This window comes from Notamacropus eugenii, chromosome 3 (assembly GCF_028372415.1).
Source record: "Notamacropus eugenii isolate mMacEug1 chromosome 3, mMacEug1.pri_v2, whole genome shotgun sequence".
Classification (NCBI taxonomy): domain Eukaryota; kingdom Metazoa; phylum Chordata; class Mammalia; order Diprotodontia; family Macropodidae; genus Notamacropus; species Notamacropus eugenii.
The window spans coordinates 430037816-430060490 of record NC_092874.1 but is presented as its reverse complement, the minus strand read 5'-3'; the positions used below and the strand labels follow the sequence as shown (position 1 = coordinate 430060490).

General features: G+C 41.9%; 1 protein-coding gene across 3 annotated transcripts in view; it reads left to right on the top strand.

Moving 5' to 3' along the window:
- GRIP2 (glutamate receptor interacting protein 2) overlaps positions 1 to 18694 on the top strand; it is a 402651-nt gene extending 383957 nt beyond the window's left edge. For all 3 annotated transcript variants that reach the window (XM_072598378.1, XM_072598380.1, XM_072598379.1), the window contains 3 exons: positions 4501 to 4743; positions 11675 to 11821; positions 15055 to 18694. In XM_072598378.1, the coding sequence (XP_072454479.1) occupies positions 4501 to 4743; positions 11675 to 11821; positions 15055 to 15237 (573 nt within the window). In that variant the 3' untranslated portion in view covers positions 15238 to 18694. The remainder of the gene's footprint in view (positions 1 to 4500; positions 4744 to 11674; positions 11822 to 15054) is intronic.
- The last annotated feature ends 3981 nt before the right edge of the window (positions 18695 to 22675 follow it).

The following is a 22675-nucleotide window of genomic DNA, read 5'->3' as shown; positions in this document are numbered from 1 at the left end:
TTGCATGTTGAATGTCTTATATGGCAGAATTGCTCTAGATATAGGATCATATGAGCCTATGAAGATGAGGATGAAGAAAAGGTCATTCAATGCATTTGGTGATTAGAATGTTATTATTGAACCTCAAGAAAGCAATTTCAGTTGTGTTAGGGAGATGAGCAATGAAGCAGTATGGAACAATGTCTTCGAGAGAAAAACAAGCTATATATGACAGAATCACAGTTTCATGTGCAGTCCTCTGCTCCCGTCATGGAAATATTCACTTTATCTGCTATTTTTTAACACCAATAAATAAATATAACCAACATATAACACCAATAAATAAATTAATAAAAAATAAGATAATATAAAAAAAGAAGGAAAAATGGAACTGGAACCCAGATGACCTGGATTTGCATCCTAGCTGCCTGTGGGACCCTGGATCTTAGGACCATTAGATCATAGACACAGAATTAGAGCATCCTTTAGGAGGTCATCCAAGATTTGTCCTGGAGATCAGTATTATACACACACACACACACACACACACACACACACACACACACACACACACACACACACTGATTTCAAATAAGAAGAGACCTCAGCAGCCCTCTAGTCTAACCCTCTCATTTTATAGATGAGGGATCTAAAGCTCAGAGGTTATGACTTGCCTCTAGGTCTCATAAGTAGTAATGGGCAGAGACCAGATTCAAATTGTGTGATTCCATACACTTTTGTACTTAACCCATTTGGGCCTCCATGTTGTTCTCTGTAAAATGTTTAGATGAGCTCTCAGGAAAGTCATCTCTACTTTTAAAACCTAAGATGGCTCGTGTGTGTGTGTGTGTGTGTGTGTGTGTGTGTGTGTGTGTGTGTGTGTGTGTGTGTAAAATACTGCTCTTAAGAGCTCCCGAGAACTAAAGAGTAAACACACTCGCAACACAAATACAATTTAGGTGGAAGTGATTTGATCTGCTAAACTTCCTATGGACATGTCATGTATTATATATTCTCCCAAATGCCATCACTTTTGGGAGGCAATCCATAAAGTTGAGGCATGGAAGGAATTCCTATTATGGGACAACCTCTCAGAGTCTTCAAAGAATACAATGTAGTAGAGTGGCCAATGAGCTGACTTTGGGATTGGAGGATCTAGGCTTGATTCGTAGCTCTGACTTACATCCTGTATGACTTTCAGCAAATCCCTCTACATCTCTGGGCTTCAGGTGTGATACATGTATGAAATGAGGGTGCTGAGATAACTAATATTCAGGGTCATTACCAGTTCTAAATCTGATGATCTTTTTCAAACTTCCCAGTAGTAATAAATCTTGGTCCTTAGAGACTGGATTTAATTTTTTTTCAGAGACCCAAATGCATTCTGGGCTAAAGTAAAGGGTCTATCAGGGGAATACTAATTTTGGACCATGAAAGGTATGACTATAAATCAATGAGGGGATTTTAAATTGGTCCTGAAGGCAATTATCAATGATTGTGGTGACTGAATCTTCTTTCATCCTCCACATAGAGTTAAAGCTCAATGTGTATAGTTTGTATAATGAGAGAGGTAATACCATTGACAAACGTGACAGTTAAAAGGAGGGAAGATAATAAATTTCATTTCTGGAGATAAATTGGTCAGTTTGGGTTGGGTTATGTTGAGTTTGAGGTGACTACAAGTCATCCAAAAGGAGATTCCCCAAAAGGAAGATCGAAATACGAGTCTGATGGATAGGGATGGAGACCCAGATTTGGGAACTTTTTGCCAATGGATGAATGTTGAAAGCATGAAAAAATGGAGAATGTTTTCAAAAGAGCATTGTAAAGAGAGAGGATATGAATATTGGTGTAACCTTAGAGAAGCACCCACATTTAGGGGATAAGTAGAAGATGAGATGTTAAAGAAAACAGAGGAGTGGTTATTGGTGTAGAAAGAGAACCAAGAGGGAAGGGAATGACATGGAAGCCAAGAAAAAAGTGGGCTTAAAGAATGAGGGCTGGCCCAGTGAATAGACTGCTGGACATGCAATTGGGAAGACTGAGTTCAAATACAGCCTCTTATTTACTAGCTGTGTGTCCCTGGGGAAATCCCTTAACCTCTCAGAACTTCAGTTTCTTCATCTGAGAAATAGGGATGATATTTTTGCTACCTACCTTATAAAGTTGTTATGGGAAAAGAGTTTTGTAACTTTAAGACTATACATAAATGAGACTCAATATTATTACACTCTAACTGGGGAAAAATAACACATTTTATTGTTTCTGTTCAGTTGTTTCAGTCATGTCTCTTTGTGCCCCCATTTGTGGTTTTCTTGGCAGAGACACTGGAGTGGTTTGCCATTTCCTTCTCCAGCTCATTTTACAGATGAGGAAACTGAGGCAAACAGAGTTCTTCTGCTTGGCCCTAGAGGGCAGAACCAGGATTAATGGGTAGAAGTGACAGAAACATGGACTTGCTATGACGAAAGACTTCCTAAAATTAGGATGAGTCAAGTGAAATGGGCTACCTTAAGAGTTACTGGGGTCCTTGTTTCTTAAGGTCTTCAAACAAAGTTTGAATGACCACTTGTTGAGCATGTCAGAGAAGTACTTCTTGGCCAGGTATGAGTTAGTCTAGGTGGGCTCTGAGATTCTGGAGTTCTGAACACTTCCCATGTGCTTGCCCAGAATCACACAGCTAGTAAGCGTCTGAGGCCAGATTTGAACTTATGAAGGTGAGTCTTCCTGACTCCAAGCATGGCATTCTATCCACTACACCACCAAGCTGCCCCAACGCATATATTAGAGGCTACTTAAGTATGTTAGACTATATGTGCAATAGGTGTTCAAAGATGAGGGACAAGAGTGTGGGTTGGAGTAGTCTGAGAAAGTTTCCAGGGGGAGGTGGGATGCCAGGTGAGTCATTACAGATGGCTAGGATTTGGGTGAGAACGGGAGTGCGATAGAGACTAGACCTATGATTTCCTTTGTATAAGAAACTCCCAGATGGGGAAATTCATCTCCACCAATGTGAGGTGGCAGCTTCCCTACTACTTACAGTCTCTGCCCAAGGTCATACAATCAGGATGTGTCAGAGGTGGGGCTTAAACTCAGGTAACTTCTTGGATTAAAGGCCAGCTCTCTATTTATTAAGCCATGATGCTTCCATTAGTGAGCAATTCAGCCTGAGGCTCCTACGGCTAGGTCCAGGCTATGGCCTTCTGGGCACTCGCTCATGAAGGTTATTTGGGGATGGAGGCTATGCTGAGGCTCAAAAAAAAAATCATTTGTCAGAATGGCACCAAGGCTCAGAATAGATCTGTGAATCACCTCTAGGTTACTGTGAATCACGTTATTACCTCCTCTGGGACCCTTCTTATGGCCAAGAAAAGGGAACATGAGGAATCCTCGGACTCCCCTATTTCCCATCCAGTCTCTTGTTTCCTGAGGTCCTTGACCTACTAAGGGGGCTAAATAGCGACAATAGCTTAAAGAGTTTTCCCTCACAGGAATAGCTACATTTTCAATTCACAGACTACTGAAGCTGGAAGGGCCTTCTGAGAACGTCTAGTCCAATCTTTTATCCTAGAGATGAGCAAACGGAATCTAAGTGATAGCCAGGTTGCCCAGTGGTTACAAGCACGGGACTTAAGGCCAGGAAAACCTGAGTTCAAGCCCTTCCTTAAACACTTACTAGCTGTGTGACACTGGGCAAGTCACTTAAATTCTCTGTGCCTGAGTTTTTTGGTTTTTTTTAATTTGTAAAATGGGGATAATAGCAGAACCTACTTCACAGGGCTGTCACAAGGATCAAATGAGTTAGCATATGTAATGTGTTTTGCAACCCTTAAAAGACTACATAAATGCTAGTAATTCAGATTGCTATTGACGAAGGTCTCTCATGTAGTAAGAAAAAGAACCAGAATTCAACCCCACGTGTCCTGACGCTTAGTCAGTTGGTCTTTCCATCACTTCATAATTTCATTGTTTCCTCACTTACGGTGTGAAAATCCTGAAAGACCTAAATGAATGCAGTTTTCACAGTGAATATGGCAGGCACTCAGAAACAGGGGCCATTGGGCAGAGAGGCTCTCCTAGTGGTCATTCAGTTACAATACTCAGTACCAAATACTCTGAGTACTTATCAGACCAGACCTAAATCCTGGTATTGACCTGGCCCTCTAGATTTTCTAATGTAAATATGCCTGAATTTGTCCCCCTTTTCTAGAACTTTGGACACAAAGTGAAGGAGTGGGAATGGACCGGAAAGATCATTTAGTCCAACCCTATAATTTTACAGGAGTACAACTTGACTCCTAGAAAGATGATTTGCCCAGGGTCACACAGCTGTTGTGTGACAGGCCAGGCACAAGGACATTAACCTTGTATTCGACCTATTAAGGATCCGGTATTTTATTCAAAGAACCCCACCTTCCCATTCCTCCCTAGTCCTCAGTAGTACATGGCCCTTTCTGGGTCTATCCCAATACAGTCACTTACACTACTCCGGTAATACTTGCTTAACTCACTTCTCTACAGGCTTCCATCATGACAGGGAATGTGCACAGCTTGGGCCTAGATGGCAGCCCTGTGACCTTGGACTCATCGTCAGGGTCAACTGGACGAAGCCCCTGGTGGAAAGGAACCTTCCAGCAGGGGACCCGGGATTCAAATGAGGGCCATGTGGTTACCACCAAGACAGTCGAGGAAGGCTTGAAAATGCAGGCAGTCCAGGAGGAAATGCTGGAAATCATGTCACCAACTCCTCTTGAATTATACAAGGTGAGTATCTGGTCCTGGTATAGAGTCATCAGGTGCTGAGGTTACATAGTTAGGCTCACTTCCTAGCTGTGTGAACCTGGGCAAGTCATTTAACCTCTGTCTGCCTCAGTTTCCTCCTCTGTAAAAGGGATAATAATAACACCTACCTCCTAGACTTGTTGTGAGGATCAAATGAGATAGCTTTTGTGAAGTACTTTGCAGACCTTAGAGGGCTACAAAATGCTAGCTGCATTATTATTATTTGTTGTTGTTATATGATTTCAAAGTCCGACAAGGACTTTTATGGAACACTCTGATGAGTGAAAAAAGAGATGGGGATGGAATGAGATGAGAATGAAGAAATTCCTACCACCAAGCAAAGCAACCAATGACCCCTAAAAGAGATGAGGAGGCTAACACATTGGATAGCCTCCTCATTGGATGATTGGCTAACACATTGGATGCCAGAGTCAGGGTCAAAAATAATCTCAATGGACTAGAACATAAGTCCAAGTCTAATAAGACACAATTTAATAGGAATAGATGTAAAGTCCTACACTGGCATTTGAAAAATCTCAATATTCCAAATACAAGCTGAAGGAACTATGATTAGATGGCAGTTAATCAGAAAATAACCTTGGAATTTGAGATGACTCCAAATTCAACATGAGTGAAGAAGGGGGATAAAGCATTTATTAAGTGATATTGGTATCCACGTTTGAGAAGGAGAAAAGAACTTATTAAGTACCATTTTTATCTAAATTTGAGGAAAAAAACTATTTATTAAGTGCTGTTATTTTCCATATTTTAGTGTTGAGGAAACTGAGGCAGGGAGAGATTGACTTGCCCGGGGTCAAGGTTCCATTTGAACTCAGGACTTTCTGACTCCAGGATCATCATTCTATCCACTCCATCACCCACCAGCTTCATATGGAGGCCAGAAATATACTGCTACATTAGGCTGAAATGAGTCATGGCACCCATGTCTAGGGAAAGGATTAGTCCTGTCTTCCATATTATACTGTACACTGCCCTGGTTAGACCATCACTAAAGTATTGTTTGCTCTTCTGGGGATCATATTATAGGAAAGAGATTGGTGAGTTAGAGGGCTTCCAGGATGGTGAAGGGTCCCCGAAATCTTGTCGTATGAGAATCATCCAAAGAAATTGAGAGAGCTTAGTCCAAGGAAGAAAAGATTTAGAGGAAAACATGAGAGCTATCTTCAAGTATATGGAAGACAGTGAAATGGAATAGGGTATTAGATCAACTTCTGCTTTGCCCTAGAGGGAAGAACCAGGATCAATGAGTGGAGGTGGCAAAAATGTAGACTTGTTATGATGAAAACCTTTCTAAAATGAAGATGATCAGAGAGTGAAATGGGCTACTTCAGGAATTACTGGGGTCCTTGTTTCCGGAGGTCTTCAAGCAAAGTTTGAAAGAAAGTGAAAGTGGTCATTTGTTAAATACATCAGAGAGGGGCTTCTTGCACAGGTATTGAGTTAGGCTAGGTGGTGTCTGAGACCCTGTTCATCTCTGAGATTCTGGAACTCTGGACAGTTATTACCGTGTACTTGTCCAAATGCTAGACAGAGGAATGAAGCATGTTCCTCATACTTAGGGAACCTCCAGTCTGGTTGGAGAAGCAGGTCTCCATTAAACAGAGCACATTAGCACACATTTATGACAAATGACAAATGAGACAGTAAGTCTTATAGGAGCTCTGAGAATAGTCATAATGCAATGACAAGAGATGGGCAGCTAGGTGGTGCAGTGCATAGAGCACCAGTGCAGGAGTCAGGAGGACCTGAGTTCAGATCTCACCTCAGACACTTGACACTCACTAGCTGTGTGACCTTGGGCAAGTCACTTAACCCCAATTGTCTCATCCTGGGTCATCTCCAGTCATCCTGATGGATATCTGGTCACTGGATTCAAATGGCTCTGGAGGAGAAGTGAGGCTGGTGACCTGCACAGTCCTCACTCACTCAAAACAAAGTCAAGTGCAAGTCATGTCATTATTTCTCTGATGGCATGGTCTTCTTCAGCAACGAAGGATGAACACACACCATGACAAGAGAAATGGACGTTAGAGGAAAATTGGGTTCAAATCCCAGCCTCCCATATACTTTCCAGGGAAGTTATTTAGCTTCATGAGTCTTAGTTTCCTTATCTGTAAAATGAATGAGCTGGACTAGGTGATCAAATGAGATGTATACAAAGTACTTTGCAGACCTTAATGCATTATGTAAAGTTATTTTTATCTCTAAGATCTCTTCCAAGTTTAAATTGCATGGACTAGCACAGTCAAAGAAGGCTTCCTAGATGAAGAAGGTTTAGAGCTGAGCTTTAAAGGTTGTGTAGGATTTGGATAGGTGAAGAATATTCTTGTGAGGGTGGGGGGATGGGAATAAGTATAACAGCATCTAAGTACCACAACTGGAAGAACATGATGCCATTTCTTCTCATTTCTAGAACCATCCCAACTACCATGAGTGAGCAGGGGAGGGAGAATTGGGAAGGAATTTTTTAAACTCTAAGCCCCAACAGGGAATGCTGACCCAGATGGGAAAGAAATGTTCTAAGCCCTAAAGAGCACAGGAGGAAAATAGTGCAGTTTTCTATAGACATAACTGCCACTCCTTATTGTATTTATTAGCTTATAAATAAAAGTACATTCTCAGCTTTATGGGCTCATGCTTATAAGGGGAGTTGGTTCTAGGATTGGGCACTGCAAGATATTGAATTTTCCAGATCATCCCTGTGGGGCATCCAAAGGGTATCCAGGTTCTTCATATCAGGAAGGAGACTGATAGAAAGGTTATATTTGGGAGGGAGAAGGGAGGAAGTAGGATCTTCCAAGATTGTGTTTCTGCATGAGGGGTACCAGCACCACCTGCAAACAGCAAGAAGACAAATCTAAGGACCATTACATGTGTGCTTGAGGGTGAGAAGTGAGCCATGACAGTTGCTTACTAATAGATGAGACTTCTCCATTGATATGGGGAAGGAGTTGGGGCTAGATATAACATGCTGGGGAAGGAAAGTCAATGTAGCTGCTGCCTTGAATATACTGTCTGAGATTGTATTTAGAGTCCTCCCAAGTCCCTAAACAAATCAAGTAAGTGCATATGGGGAGGCAGAGATGTGGAAGCTACTTATCAGCCCCAACTCTTGGCACAATTTTTTAAAAATAATGAGGTATTTCACCAAGAAGGAAGGATGGACTTGCAGAATGGGAATGAGACCACTGAAGTGTGAGACTTCTTTACTACTTCCCAAAAAAAAGGGTAAGAAAGTCTCCAGTTTTGTAAAAAGACTAGGGAGAATATTGAAGAAAGCAGTGATCAAAGGTGTGGTGGCTGGCTAGCGTCCTCAAGGCAAATACACATGTTGGTCTGTTTGTTACTGCAGCAACTATGACAGGCTGAAGACGAGTAGAAGATCCCCTAAAACCTACTTGATTAGGGTCATAGATTTAGAAGGGAAAAGGGGAAACTGGAGGTCATATAGGTCAATCATCTCATTCTACAGATAGGGAAACTGATGCCAGACAAAAGAAAGTGATTTGCCAAGGTTACGTAAGTCAGAAAGAGAAAGGCTGAGATTTGGACTGAGGCGATTCCACATGTATTGATCTTTCTTCACCAGTCAGTATATATATGGTCAGAGAGTTGTTAAAAGCCATGGAATTCAGTGCAGTTTTTATTTTAAGGAATTCTGGTCTTTGTGACTAATGAGAGCATAGAGCTGATGTTATTAAATTACTACCATGCCTTCTCCTTTGCCTCCTATACCTTAGCACTTACAATGTGGGGCACACAGTTGTTACTATTTTTCAATTGCTTTTCAGTCATGCCCAAGTCTTATGGCTCCATTTGGGGTTTCCTTGGTAAAGACACTGGAGTGGTTTGCCATTTCCTTCTCCAGCTAGTTTTACAGATGAGGAAACTGAAGCAAAAAGGGTTAAGTGACTTGCCCAGGGTCACACAGCTAGAAAATGTTTGAGGCATTATCTGAATTTAGGAAGATGAGTCTTCCTGACTCTAGGTCAAGTGCTTTATCCGCTGTACCACCTTGCTGCCAGGCACATAGTAGGCACTTGGTAAATGCTTGTTCTTTTTACTTCCCTTTATCTTCAAGGCATGGTGGTTTAATTATACCCTCCTAAACATACTAGGCGCATTGGAGCACAAACCAAAGTCTCTGTAAAGTCATCATGTGGCATTTCCAGTGCCACCAGGAATGATGCCACTGACTTTACTCTTCACAGATTGATATTTGGGCAAGAATCTTGGCTGCACATTGCCATGTGATTTTGGGGGAAGGAGACTTATGTGAGCCAGTTAAGAGAGTCTTACCACCTTGTTACAGACTTAGCTCAAAAAGTCCCAGAGAGAAACAGAGCTATAACTCTGACCCTGGAAATAGTGCCCTGCTTTGAAATCTTGACAATTCTGGAAAACATAATACAGTGAACTCATGGAGATTCACCCTGAATCCAGTAATTAAAAGATTAGATTGGCATCATTCTAATGTATGGAGAGGACCCTACAAAGATGATACCTCAAAACAACTTGTTACCTATAGGGGAATTAGACTCTGATTAAAAAAAAAAATAGGAGTATAGGAGAGTCAAAAAACTGGGCCCTGGATATAATACAATTCAAAATTTATATGAAAAGTAAATTGAGTTTGGATGTACTATGGGAGAATATGAAAGGCTGCCTAGGTGGAGTCAACCTTTCATCAGCAGAGGAGAACAGCTAAACCCAGAGACAGTCTTCTTTATGCTTGTTCACTTATCGTTGGAGGTTTCAAGGGGACAGAGGTCACGTATGGAGATGTAGGGACAGGAGACAGAAACATTCAAACTCAATTGTCAACAGGCCCAGAATTAGGGCTAGAAGACAGTATCCAGAGGACAGCTTCTTCCTCTCCAACAGACCAAGCATTCTGAAATAGTGATGAGCCATAACCAAGGGGCCTGGACTATCGGACCAGCGGCCAGACTGATGAGTAATGGCCAGAACGAAAGGATGATGATGACGTCCTTGTAGCATGCATTTACTTACTGGTTCAGGGAATTATGTTGCCTTCAGGACAGATTAGTCCAATAACAGAGAATGTGGAAGGTCACCTATATATAACGTTGCCATCCACGATCCATGAGTGGCATATAATTGAATCTAGCCAATATAAACTTTACCTTTTTAGCCTCAGACACTTGCTAGTTTTGTGACCCTGGGCACACTGCCTCAGTTTCCTCTGCTGTAAAATGGGGATATTAATAGCACCTATTTCATAGGGCTGTTGCAAAGATCAAATAAGATGTTTTTTGAAGACTTAGCACAGTGCTTGGCACAGCATAATCATTAAACAAATGCTGGTTCCCTCTGCCCAGTGTAATTTGTAAGGACCACAGTGTTTTAACTAGAGAGAAAGTTAAGCAAATGCTACAACTCCTCCCACTCCCTCTGGCTCTGAAGTCAGAATACCTGGCTTCAAATCTCATTTCTAATGCCTAAATAGTCAAGTCACTTGACCTCCCTGGTCCTCAGTTTCCTGGATTATAAAATATAGTCTATCTCTATACTTCTAGAAGTAGCTATGGACAATGTGAGTGAACAAACACAGCTGCTTTGAGGAATAAATGGAGAAGGAGGGTGGTTGGGAAAAGATCAGACAGGAGGGTAGTTACACGAACAAAGTTACCCTACCCAAGTGCTTGGGAAGAGAACAGGTAAATGATTGATTTACCATAAATTTTCATGGGTTTGAAGACAGAGGCTTAGACAAAAGACCTCTGAGATCAAAGGCATTTAAACAGTACAAAATAGAGAAGGAAGTTCCTGATTCCTCAGTGTTCCCCCTTCCAATAAACTTATTGTATGAAGTCTGGGGCCATGTACAAAAGAAGGTTTAAGAGCATCAAAGACTTTTTTAAACTATAAAATATACTTAGAAGATTATCCCTATGTCTATGGGATTAGAGAGCTGGTCCCCTAAGAAAAGGAATACGTGCCATCTACTGGAGGAGAGCTGAGCTGCAGAGATCAGCAAAGGTGAGTGAGAGCTGAGTGCCAAGAAATAGGAACTACAGTAGACAGCAGTGGTGGTGTGGACTATGACCTATTAGGAGGAGAGAACTACAAGAGGGCAATGGATAGAAATACTGGTGTCTAGCAATGACTGATTATACCTATTGAAAGTAAGAGAGAACAGAAAAAGAATGACCAAACCCCTCCCTCCCAAAACCAGCTTCTAGTGCCAAATTCTGAAATTGTTAGATAATTTAGACAGTAATGGGCAGCTAGGTGACACAATGGATAGAGTGCTGAGGCTGAAGTCAGAAAGACTCATCTTTCTGTGTTCAAAGCTGGCCTGAAGCACTTACTAACTATGTGACCCTGCACAAGTCATTTAACCCCATTTATCTCAGTTTCCTCATCTGGAAAAGGAGCTGGAGAAGGAAATGTCAGACTACTCTAGTATCTTTGCCAAGAAAACCCCCAGTGAGGTCATGAAGAGTCAAACAAGACTGAAAAAAGTGACTGAACCAACAACTAGATAGGGATAATAAGCCATAAAAGAAATCCCCAATCTGTAACCAAGGGAGTTTCTGGCACGAGGGTTACATGAACTGACTTGTAGAGGTAAAAATATGCAGTTTCATTAGGGAACAATGCAGGAATAGAAAATTCTTATTAAGAAAAAACAGCATCTAAAATTGGGCATTAAAATTGAGGCCAGACTGAAGAAAGTAGAGGAAACTTGACTTTATTCTACAGGAGTTCGGAGCCATTGAAAACTTTTTAACAGGAAAGGGAAAATAATATTCTTTATATCCAGTGAGATCCAAGATAGAGGCTAAATTATTGCTCATCTTTCCTTAAAGCATTCCTTGAGATTTTCCTATTGACCCCTGGGTTGCATCTCTCACATTCCTTGCAGTTGACTCTTTGGAAGGACCCAGTGAGTGAAGATTTTGGCTTCAGCGTCTCTGATGGCCTGTTGGAGAAGGGTGTCTATGTCAACATGATCCGCCCTGGTGGGCCTGCTGATCACTGTGGCCTCAAACCATTTGACCGAGTCCTTCAGGTAATATCCCCTGGTATGGACCCTCAGAGGCTGGGAAGAAGTAGGGAGCAAAGCATGTATGGAAAACTACTCCTCCTTCTGCTTCTTTTTCTTCTTCTTCTTTTTCTTCTTCTCTTCCTCCTCCTCCTTTTCCTTCTCCTCTTTCTTCTCCTCCTCCTTCTTCTCTCTCTGCCTCTCCTTTACTTCTCTTTCATTCTTTCCCTTTCCCTCTCCTTTCTCTTTCTCTCTCTCATCTTTCTTTTCTCTCTTTCTTTCTATCTTTCTGGCTTCTCTCTCTCTCTCCCTCCCTCTCCCTCTCTTCCTTCAAGCCATTGGAGATTAGTGAGTGATGTTTACTGTCATACAAAACAGTATGAGATACAACATAGCATACAGAAAAGAGCTAAACAAATACATACAGTTTCAAGGAGGAGAGTCAGTACAATATAGATCTAGATAACTGAATACAAAGTAATCACTGGGAGCAATCAGGAAAGGCCTTCTGTAGGAAGAAGCCCTTAAGCTGAGCCTTCAAAGAAGCTGAGAGGCTGAAGGTGAAAAAGGTTAACAATCCAGGTCATTCAAAGTCATGGAAGCAGGAAATAGAATTTTTCTAGCATACGAAAGAGATGGTAATTTGGATAAGTGGCAGAGCCAATGAGTCAGCTAGCATCAATTAAGTACCAGTTGTGTGCCAGTCACTGTGCTAAGTGCTAGGGATACAAAGAAAGGCAAAAAAGCAAAACCAAAAATAACCAGCCCCTGATCTCAAGGAGCTCACAGTAGTCTAAAGAGGCAGACAACCTGAGAACAATTATGTACAAACAAGATAGAAGATTGATTGGGGATCATCTCAGAGCGAAGGCACCAAAATTAATTGCATCAATTAATAAATTATTATTTATTATATAATTAAATAACATATTATATAATATATTATATTATAATATTACATATAACATAAATAATATATTATTATATAATTAAATAATAAGTGCATCAATTAATAAAAAATTAATTTAAAAAATCTTTCATTGTTATCCTTAAATTCTGGTCTTTCTGATGCTTTACGAAGTATGTAGAAATCCTTGGTGAACCCTAAAGCCCTCCACAAATGTAAAGGATTACTTTTATTGACTAGAGAATATTCCTGAATTTTCTCACTGACCATGTATATAGCAGGGTGTATCCACCCTTTGTGGGTAATCCAGTATCCTTTATTGATTAGACACTCTTGGGAACTGGCTCATTCTCCTGTGGTCACTAGATGAAGAGTAGCCCTACATGCCCATTCCTGGGAGAAAACCATTCATCCTCCCAAAATAGTGCCCAAATGAAGGATACTCCAGATTCAAATACCTACGGTCAGTGTTCGGTCTCCTTGGTCTTTGAAACAGAGTTGTACAGTATTCAAGATGTCAGCCCCTTAGACTGTGAGTTATTCTTGTTCAGTCGTTAACAGTTGTGTCCGACTCTTTGTGATCCCATTAGAGTCAATGGATCTTCTTGACAAAAATACTGGAGAGGTTTACCATTTCTGTCTCCAAACCATTTTACATATGAGGAAACTGAGGCAAACAGGGAGCAGTGACTTGTTCAAGGTCATACAGTTAGTATCTGAGACTAGATTTGAACTAATGAAGATGAGTCTTCCTGAGTCCAGACCTGACACTCTATCCACTGCCCTGAGGAACTGCTAGCTCTTTTGTATTTAAAGGGATGACATGGAGAAGAATTAGGCTTATTTTGCTTGGCCCTAGGGGAACAGAGTCAGGATGATGAGGAGGAATTGAAGAGGAACAGATGTCAACTCAACGTAACAAAAACCTTCCTAACAATCAGACCCATCTTTCCCAAAGTGGAAAGTGTCAGGAACTGTGTCGAGAGGTAGTAAGTTCCCCATCACAGAGGCTGGATGAGCAAATATCAAGGATGTTGTCATGGGGATTCCTGTTTAGATTCAGCTTGGGCCAGATGGCCTCTCAGGTCCCCTTCCAAACCTGAGATTATGTGATAATGCAATACTTTACATATAAGAGAAGTGCACAGGAAAGAACAGAAGGAAAGCCAGAAGGGAAGAAAACTGAAGGCAAGCAGGACAGCTTTGAGAGTTACATGTTGGCTTTATTATATTTATATTAAAAAAGAAAAGCGAGCTGTGTATAACAGAGACCTGCAGTTTCATATACAAGTCTTTTTCTTTTCTACTTGGTATATGGAAATGTGCGTTTCATTTGTTGTTTGTTAAATTCAGAATAAAAAATTAGAAAAAATAGCAGGACACTTTTCTCACAACAACCTATGTTTGCTACTCTTCCTATTTTCTAGATGGGAAAATGGAGGCCCAGCAGAGTTATAGGGTCATAGATACAGAGCTACAAGAGACCTTAGAGACCATCCAGACAAACCTGCTCATTTTACAGAAGTAGGAAACTGAGGCCCAGAAAGGCAGCTCAGTGCATAGCGCACTGAGCCTGGAGTCAAGAATACTTGAATTCGAGCCCAGTCTCGGATACTTCCTGAATTCTGTTTGCCTCAGCTTCCTCAACTGTAAAACAAGGATAATAATAGCACCCACTTCCCAGGGTGGGTGTGAGGATGAAATGAGTTCATATTTGTAAAACATTTAGTAGAGGTGGTACATTGTCAGCACTTAATAAGTGCTTGTCCCCTTTCTCCATTATGTGACTTGCCCTGGATCACCCAGACAATAGTGAGGCATATTTTGAATTCAATTTTCTTATTTGTAAAATAGGATTAATAATAGACTATCTACCTCACCAGATTGTTTTGAGGAAGGCACTTTGTAAAATGTGCTTTTTAAATAAAATAAAGCCAGATTCTGTGGAATTGAAATGACCAATCATGGCCCTTGAAGAAAATATGAAAAATCCCTCCTTTTATTAAAGAGGTGGGAGCCTATGGGTGAAAACGTTGTATACACTATCATACACAATCAATATGTTGGTTGTTTTAGTTTTTTTTTATTACAAGGAAGGTTCATAGGAACTTGGAGTGATGGGGGAAAGGAGTAGATCTAGAAATGACTGTGATTGGGTGATTTTAAAAACAAAAGGCATTATTAATACAACTTTTTGAAATACGTACTTTGTAAGTAGCTCTGCTCTTACTGTGTAAGAAGCTGGTCCTTTTTCTGCCTGGAGTTGTTTGCTGGGGAAACTTTGTTTCCAACCCAAAGCCTGTCTTGCCACAGGTTAGATTAATTTTTCTTTCCTTCTTCTTTTCCTATTTAGGTAAATCACATTCGAACTCGAGATTTTGACTGCTGCCTAACTGTGCCACTCATCTCTGAGGCTGGAGACAAGCTGGACCTAGTCATAAGCCGGAACCCCCTGGCAATGTCTAACAGCACACAGGTGGAGGAGAACAGGCCCTCTGTAGGTCTGGAGATGAGAGACAGCACCCGGATGCTCTGAAACCTGACCCTGGACCTGAAAGTCTCCCCTACAGCAGAGGCACTGGGGACATCCAACATAACTGTGCCTCTGTACCCCAGTGTAGGAACTGGGGCTAGAGAAGGCAGGGGGTAAGGTTCTGAAAGAGGTCAGACCACCCAGAATGGCTCCTTCTGGCCCCTCAGCCTCACCTTGGGTCCCTGGGCTGCTGAGAAGTGGCTGAAGTCAGGACCTAGCCTGCGCTTAGGCTGCCCTCCAGCTGGTATTGAGTTGAGGCTGTTCTTTCGCCCCTCTGCTCCCATCTCAGAGGGTCTGCACACTCTCCAATGTGCATTTGCACTCATCCATACACATACACACACGGTGCTATATTCCTTGGACAGCATTTGTGTGAAGACCTTATCCATCATATCTTGTCATTTCCAAGAGAGCCATCATATCATATACCTTTCTCTCCCTCCCTTCACACCAACAGCCACTTGGGCACATTCATCAAATGTGACCTGCCCTGAACCCCTCATTCCCATGTTCTCTATCCCTGGGGCCTGTCTTTTTGCGGCAAAGGCTGCTTTATTTGCAGAGGGATTGAGTTGGAGTGTTCAGGTCATACAGCCATAGGTCATTAGAGTTGAAAGGGACCTTTGAATGTACTCAGAGAGAGGAAGCACCTTAGATGGTAAAATGTTGGAGCTGAAGTGGTCTTCTTAGAATATAGAAAATTGGAAGGGACCTTAGATCTCATCTAATCCAATTCCTTTGATTTTCCAGGGGAGGAAATGATCCCAGAGAAGGGAAATTATTTGCCCATGGTCATGCAGATAGTGTCAGAGTTTAGATTCCAACTCCCAAGTTTAGCATTCTTTCTACTATAGGTGAGGTCCACTAGACAGTGTTGTCAGAGTTCTGATTACCTGTGGGTGCCAATTTGTGCTCTTTTGTTTCTTTAAGTAGAGTTGAGTAAGGTCCAGGAGGAAAAGTAAAGAAAGCCCTCAGATCTGACTGTATCTTGCTCTGATACTGTATCCAAATTCATGGGACATTTATACTCCAATTGTATTAGAGTATCTGGCCTGAAATGGTATGGAGTATCTTTTCATTCCATGTAATATCTCTAGGATAAGATGGAAAAAGACCCCTGACAGCCAATGAGTATGGAAGCTCTTATCTCTCTTGATGAAAGGACTAATGACAGCATCTAGACCCAGTACAGGATTCCTAGATACTTGACAAATCAGTCTGGCCTTAAACACACCAGAATGAAGGGCAGGGGATGAGCAGAAGAGGATATGTGGTCCCTTGTGTGAGCTCTCAGCCCCAGCTCCCCTTCACCAACCACAGATGAAAACCATTCCACAAAAGGATCATTTGATGAGACTTGAAATGTGTAGCCTGTTAGAAAAGAAAGTTGGGGGTGAGAATGGGGTAGAGATGATGACCATCTTTAAGTATTTGAAGGGTTAGCAAGTGAAAGAGGAAGCAGACTTCTGCTTGGCCAGAGTTCACTTCAATGAAAGGAAAAACCTTCCAATAATTAGAGATGTCCAAAAATATAATAGGCTATCTCAGGCCTGGGGCTCCCCATCAGTGAAAGTCTTCACTCTGAGGCTGGATAAGATAGGCAGATCATAGAGGGACCTTCCAGATTGGAAATCGTTGGCTAGATGACCTCTGAAGGCAATTCCAACTCTGACATTCTGTTTTGGAGAGAAAGGCAAGGAGTTAAAGGAAGGAAGGGAATTCTTGGAGTTGTCAGTGATCATCCATCATGGAGAAAGGTTAGGGACTGAAGGAATACTTTAAGTCTAAGGTCCCCAACCTCGGCCCTGTTCCTGACATTCCTCAAACCTAGACTCAGCTTCTAAGATATGACTCCTCCCCCACTCCAGTTTGTTATGGGTTCCCAAATTTAATGAAATGATGTCAAGGCTTTGAAATAACTGTCCTCTTAACCTGTTTGCCACAGTCTATTATTTGCTTAAGGCTTTAGGGAAGCTGACAGCTCTTTAGAGGCCATACTAAGACCCCCATTAATTCCAAAAACATGGTGTTGGAGCTCCTAGGTCCCAGGTTTCAGAGAGACACTGATAAACTGGTGCAGGGAATTGTCCAAGATGACAGAGGGTGTAGAAATCGCATCCCAAGACCAATTAAAGGAACTGAGGACATATATCCTGGAGAAGAGAAGATTTAGGGGACAGAGAAGAGAAGTAAGGATGGAGCACAGTAGCTGTGCTCAAACTATCTGAAATGCCATTTTATAAAAAAGAGATTCAACTCACACTGTTTAGCTCCAGCTTCTAGACCCATGACTAATGTGTGGAAGTTACAGAGAGGCAAATTTCAGATCAAAATAAGGAAGAACTTCCTAATAATTAGAGTTATTCAAGAAAGGGAAGGCCTTGATTCAACTTGATTTAATCTTAAGAAAATTATTTCTCCATTAGTGGTGGTATTCCAACAGAGACTGAATGACGGTTTATCTGTCACGGATATAGTAGTAGAAGAAAAAACTAGAAAACTCCTTGGTAGGGATTTTAAACTAGTTTTAAAAAGTTAAAACTAGGTGTTTAAACTGATGTTTAACTAGTCTAAGCTAGCTTTTAAAAGTTAAAATTGAATGATTTCTGTGATCTCTTCAAAAACTTTAAGAGTTTTTGTGGTTTAAATTCAATGAAAAGCATGAGGGTGAGGATCTAAGTCCCCTTGGACAAATGACCTTTACTTTCAGATAGTCAGCTATGGTGGCTCTTGGCAGTCTTCAGCCACCCTCCCCCCATCAAAGTGCCACCTTTGGGAACCCAGATCATAGGGGAGACATCAGTGGCATTAGTGAGGACAGACTAAGAGTCTTTAGTGTTAACAACCTGGGCACAAGCTCTCTGTCACCTACTAGATACCAGGCATTCAGAATACAAAGACAAAAAAATGAAGCAGTTCCTACCACGGAGCTTGCCCACTACTTACTTCTCCTGGAAAGGTGGCGCTGCCACCAAGCTCATATGCTTTGTTTAATCATGGTTAATTTTTCCTCTGGTCAACTTGAGATAAGGATAGAGAATGTTTTTTTTTAATTTTAGGGTGACTGGAAGAGTAGGGATTGGGGTGGGCTGGGAGTCAGTCAAGTGCCATATAAGCAAAGAGAAAATTTATTATTTTTTTGAGAGAGATAGATGTTATACGTTCTGTGTTATAAATGGTTTTTTTCTTCACTTAGGCCATAAACTCTAATCAATAAATACTTTAAAACTTACCTCAGTCTTACATTATGGCCAACAAAGGAAGGGAGAGAGAAAGAGAGAGGGGGAGTAGAGAGAGAAAAAAGACAAAAGGCAGTGGGTGAAGAGATGCTGATATTTACCTTGAACCTGAGACTCCAAAATCAAGATCATTTACTCATACTGGTAGGGATTTTTTGAGGGGAGCTAATATCCTCCCCCTCCCTCTAGACTGGAGGCTCCCCACCTCTGCTAAAAATGAATAGGTGTCCAGAAGAAAGAGACCTCCCACCCTCCTTTTCCTATCTCCTTGCCTTTATTAATCAAGTTACCTGGGTGGTGAATGTCCTCTATCTCACTCTCTCTTCCTCCTATCCTCCATCCCTGTCTTCTTCCTACTCTCTCTCTCCTCCTTCTGCCCTGTGGTTCTCTTGCCTTCCATTCCTTACTTCATACATCTTTTTCCCTTTCCTCTTCCTATCCTGCCTTTCTTCCTTTCCTCCCTCCCTTTTTTCTGTTCTCCTTCCTTCTTTTGCTCCTGCCCTTTCTCTTGCCCTTTTTCCTTCCTTCCCTTCTTTCTGCCCTCCGCTTCCTCTCTTCCTTTTACCCGCTCTTCCTTCCTCAAGAAGTACTGAGTGCCTAAGATGTGTCCAGCCTGGGGCTAGCCACTGTGGGAGGAACAATAGAAAGATAAGTCTTGGCCCTGCTCCCAGTCACTTCATCTCCAGTTGGCAAAGCCCACTACATCAAATCTCCATTTTTCTTCCCTTCTTCCTCCACTTTCCCCTTCCCCTAGTTCCCATCCCCTTTTCCTTTCTCACTTTCTCAGTTGATTCCTCCTAGCCTCTCCCCATTTCTCATCTCCATTCCCTCCATCTCTATCCCCTTACAGGGTGCACTCCCTGAAGACTGGATGTGAGGGGTGGGAAGGGGACTGAGTTGTTCTGTCTGACTTTGCTTGTCATTGGGAACCACTGGGTGGCCTCAGAAAGGGACTACCCAAACACAGACCTCACCAGCCAGGGCCAGAGGTGGGTCTGATGGAGTTGAGTTCTTTCCAGCATCCATAACAGATCTCCTCAGATCTGTTCCAGACTTGAGGTCCTAGGAGTCTATTACAGGTACTGAGTCTCTCCCTTCCTCCTTTGATGGGCTGAACCCATTCCTGTTTCTGGGTGACTAACTGCTCCATTGACTGTAAGCAGGATGCCTTCTGATCCTTTCCCCTAAAACCCCCAGGAGCCTCTTGGTCTCCTTCCTCACTGCTATCATACCCCCTCATTGAAGGTCTGGATGTTCACATGACCATCTATTCTTTAGTTTCTGTGATTTGCCTACACCAAGAACTAAACACAGTTAAAGCCAGGAAGCCTCCCCACATAAAGCCAGTCACACAATCACTCGTGGGGATTTCCCTCAATTTACCAAACAAGTGACTGCTACCCTCATTACCTGGTCTAATTTTCATAGCACTTTATTTTGGTTGAGGCTGGAGGTTTGGTGGTTGCTTTATTTATTTGGGTTCCTTTGTTAACTTTCCATTGGGGCTTGTCTTAGAAGGGGAAAGGATTATAGATATTTCCTTTTCTTTACACTTCTGGTTCATGAGAAGATGCCTGTATTTGCATTGGCTCCGAATGTCTCCAACTTTTGGGCTTCAGGAACTGAAGTTGTAACCCAAGAGAGCCTTGGACTGGGGAATCAGGAGACCAAAACTCCAGTCCTAAATCTGCCACTGACTTGCTGTGTGACCTCACACAAATAACTTCCCCTGTATGGGCCCCAGTTTCTACATCTGTAAAATGAAGGGGTTGGACTAAGTGGTCTTTAAAGTCCCTCCCAGATCTAGTATTTTATATGAGTCTGGAATTTCAGCCTAGAACAATTTGGGGGCTTCTCCATCCATTTTGATGCTCCCTCAAGTTGAGGGAGGAATTGGAAGGTGGAGCCCCTCATGGGCATGGGGGAGGGAGGTGCGTAGGGTCTTCTGCCATCCCATCCAGCTAATTGTAGCTGCTGCCATTTTTCTCCAATGTATGCAATCCACCATCCCCAGTCAGCTGCCCTTTGGTTTGCCTGGAATGTCCGGGCAGCCCTGACCCCACTGGGTCAGAGGTTTTTTATATGCAATATTCACGGCAGTAGACAGTTCACTGTGGCTTCTGGTTGGGGTTTTAAATGAAAACTTTTAATGAAAGGCTTTAAAAACAAACAAACAAATAAAACCCGGTCCTCTTCCCTATGCATTTTGAATAAGGTCCCAATGAAATGCAGTTACTCAAATGTGTATTTTTATCCATAAAAGAGTAGAGTGTATTCCTTGTAAAGTATTTTTCTATGTTGGGTTTTCTTACAGCGCTCTGAAAGCACAAACTTTAAAGAGACAGGGGTACCAAGGCAATTTTAGCTCAGTTTTGAAGCAGTTTGTAAATCTCTGAAATGAAAGGGGACTGTCATGACTTTGGAGTTTGGGGCTGGGGTGGGGGTAGGGGAGGAAATATCAGTTTGTTTGGGTTTTTAAAAAAAATCAAATAAAATCATGAATGTGGACCTGGACGTTGGCAGCCTCTTCTTCCAGTGGGTAGGGTCTTCCAGAGCCCTTATAGACCAAACAGAGGAGCCTGGGAGATGATCCCCTGGCTTATAAATCCCACAAGATTCCTTATATAGGATAACCTCTCTAGCAGTGAGGGAAAGCAGAGGATAGTTGGGGCTCAGGAGTGTGGAATAGAGACCTGGGATCTGGCTTCCCTGTACAATGCAGCCAGTGGAAAGGCTATGAAGACCAGGGCAGGAAGCAGTCGAAAAGTATTTATTAAGTGTTTCCTGTGTGCTAAGCTCTTGGGATGTAAAGATGAACAAAAATATGGTCCCTGTTCTGAAGGAGTTCACCTTCTGATGGGAAAGACTTAGGTTTACTTTTTAGTTAGAGCACATGGCTTATAGACCTTGGATAGTTCATTTGTCCTCTGAGATTCAGTTTCCTGGACCAGTAAGTGAGGTAAGGATAAACAGCCCACACTCATAACCCTGATCACCCCTGTTTCACTTATGTGGTGCTTTAAAGTTTAAGAAATTCTCCTAGGGACCTTAGTAATCTTCATTAGTCCCTCAGGGAACACTGAGATGGTGATAGGCCTACTGGAGTGAGCAAATGGACCACTGCCCATTAAGTTAAGTGAGTTTTCTCCCCAGAGACATAACTAGGATAGGGTGATATGAGCTTTGTCTTGAAGTGCAAACATTTATAGGACACTGATATTACTTGTACTCCTTTAGCAAATAGGAACAATTACACCTTGTACCATCTAATAAAGCAAACATAATGATTTAAAATACCAAGCTATGAGATGAAATGGTACATTTCCTCCTAGTCACTACACCTCAGGTGATTTCCTCTCAGTATGGTCTTCTGGAGCATTTCTCTCACAGGACTTTGTGTTCCAAGGCCAGAATTCCCCTCTCCTGCCCTTCCCTACCTACTCACTGGAGAGTACAATTCATATTGCTCCCTGTAGCCACATTTCCAGGTACCTGCTTGTTTCAGAAGTCAAAATTGTTAAAAATGGGTCTGATTCTCTCTGTCGCTCAAAAGTTCGACTTATACTATTCACATTTATTCAAGAATACATTCCTCAAGGCTCTGGGACATAAAGAAATCACGAACCATCTGACTTTGTGGAGGGAAGACCCAGGGCAGATCTAGATCAAAGAGGCAGTGTTACATAGATCTGGAGGTGTTAGAGTTAGAACCATAAAATATCAGAACTGGAGGGAACCTAGACATTTAAAGTTAGAACTCAGTGTTAGAGTAGAAATGGACACAGAACCTAGAATTTTAGTGTTAGAAGAGACATTAAAATCTAGAATGCCTGGGCTGGAGGAGGCCTTAGAATATAAAATGCTGGGACCATGGGCATGCATTGTATAGGACAGGTGCACCACCAGGAAATGACCAATACATTTAATGCTTACCCCAGAGTGCCAGCACACCCACATCCCACCCTATGCTACCTGTACTTGGAACCTAGAATATTAAAGCAGGAAATTACTCTAACATAGAATGTTTGAACCAGAAGGGATCATAGAACCTGTAATCCTAGAGCTGGAAAGAACCTTAGAATCTAGAATGTTGGAAATAGAAGGGATCATAGAACTGTAATCCTAGAGCTGGAAAGAACCTTAGAATCTAGAATGTTGGAACTAGAAGAGGTCTTTTATTTGTTTAATATTTATGTATATGA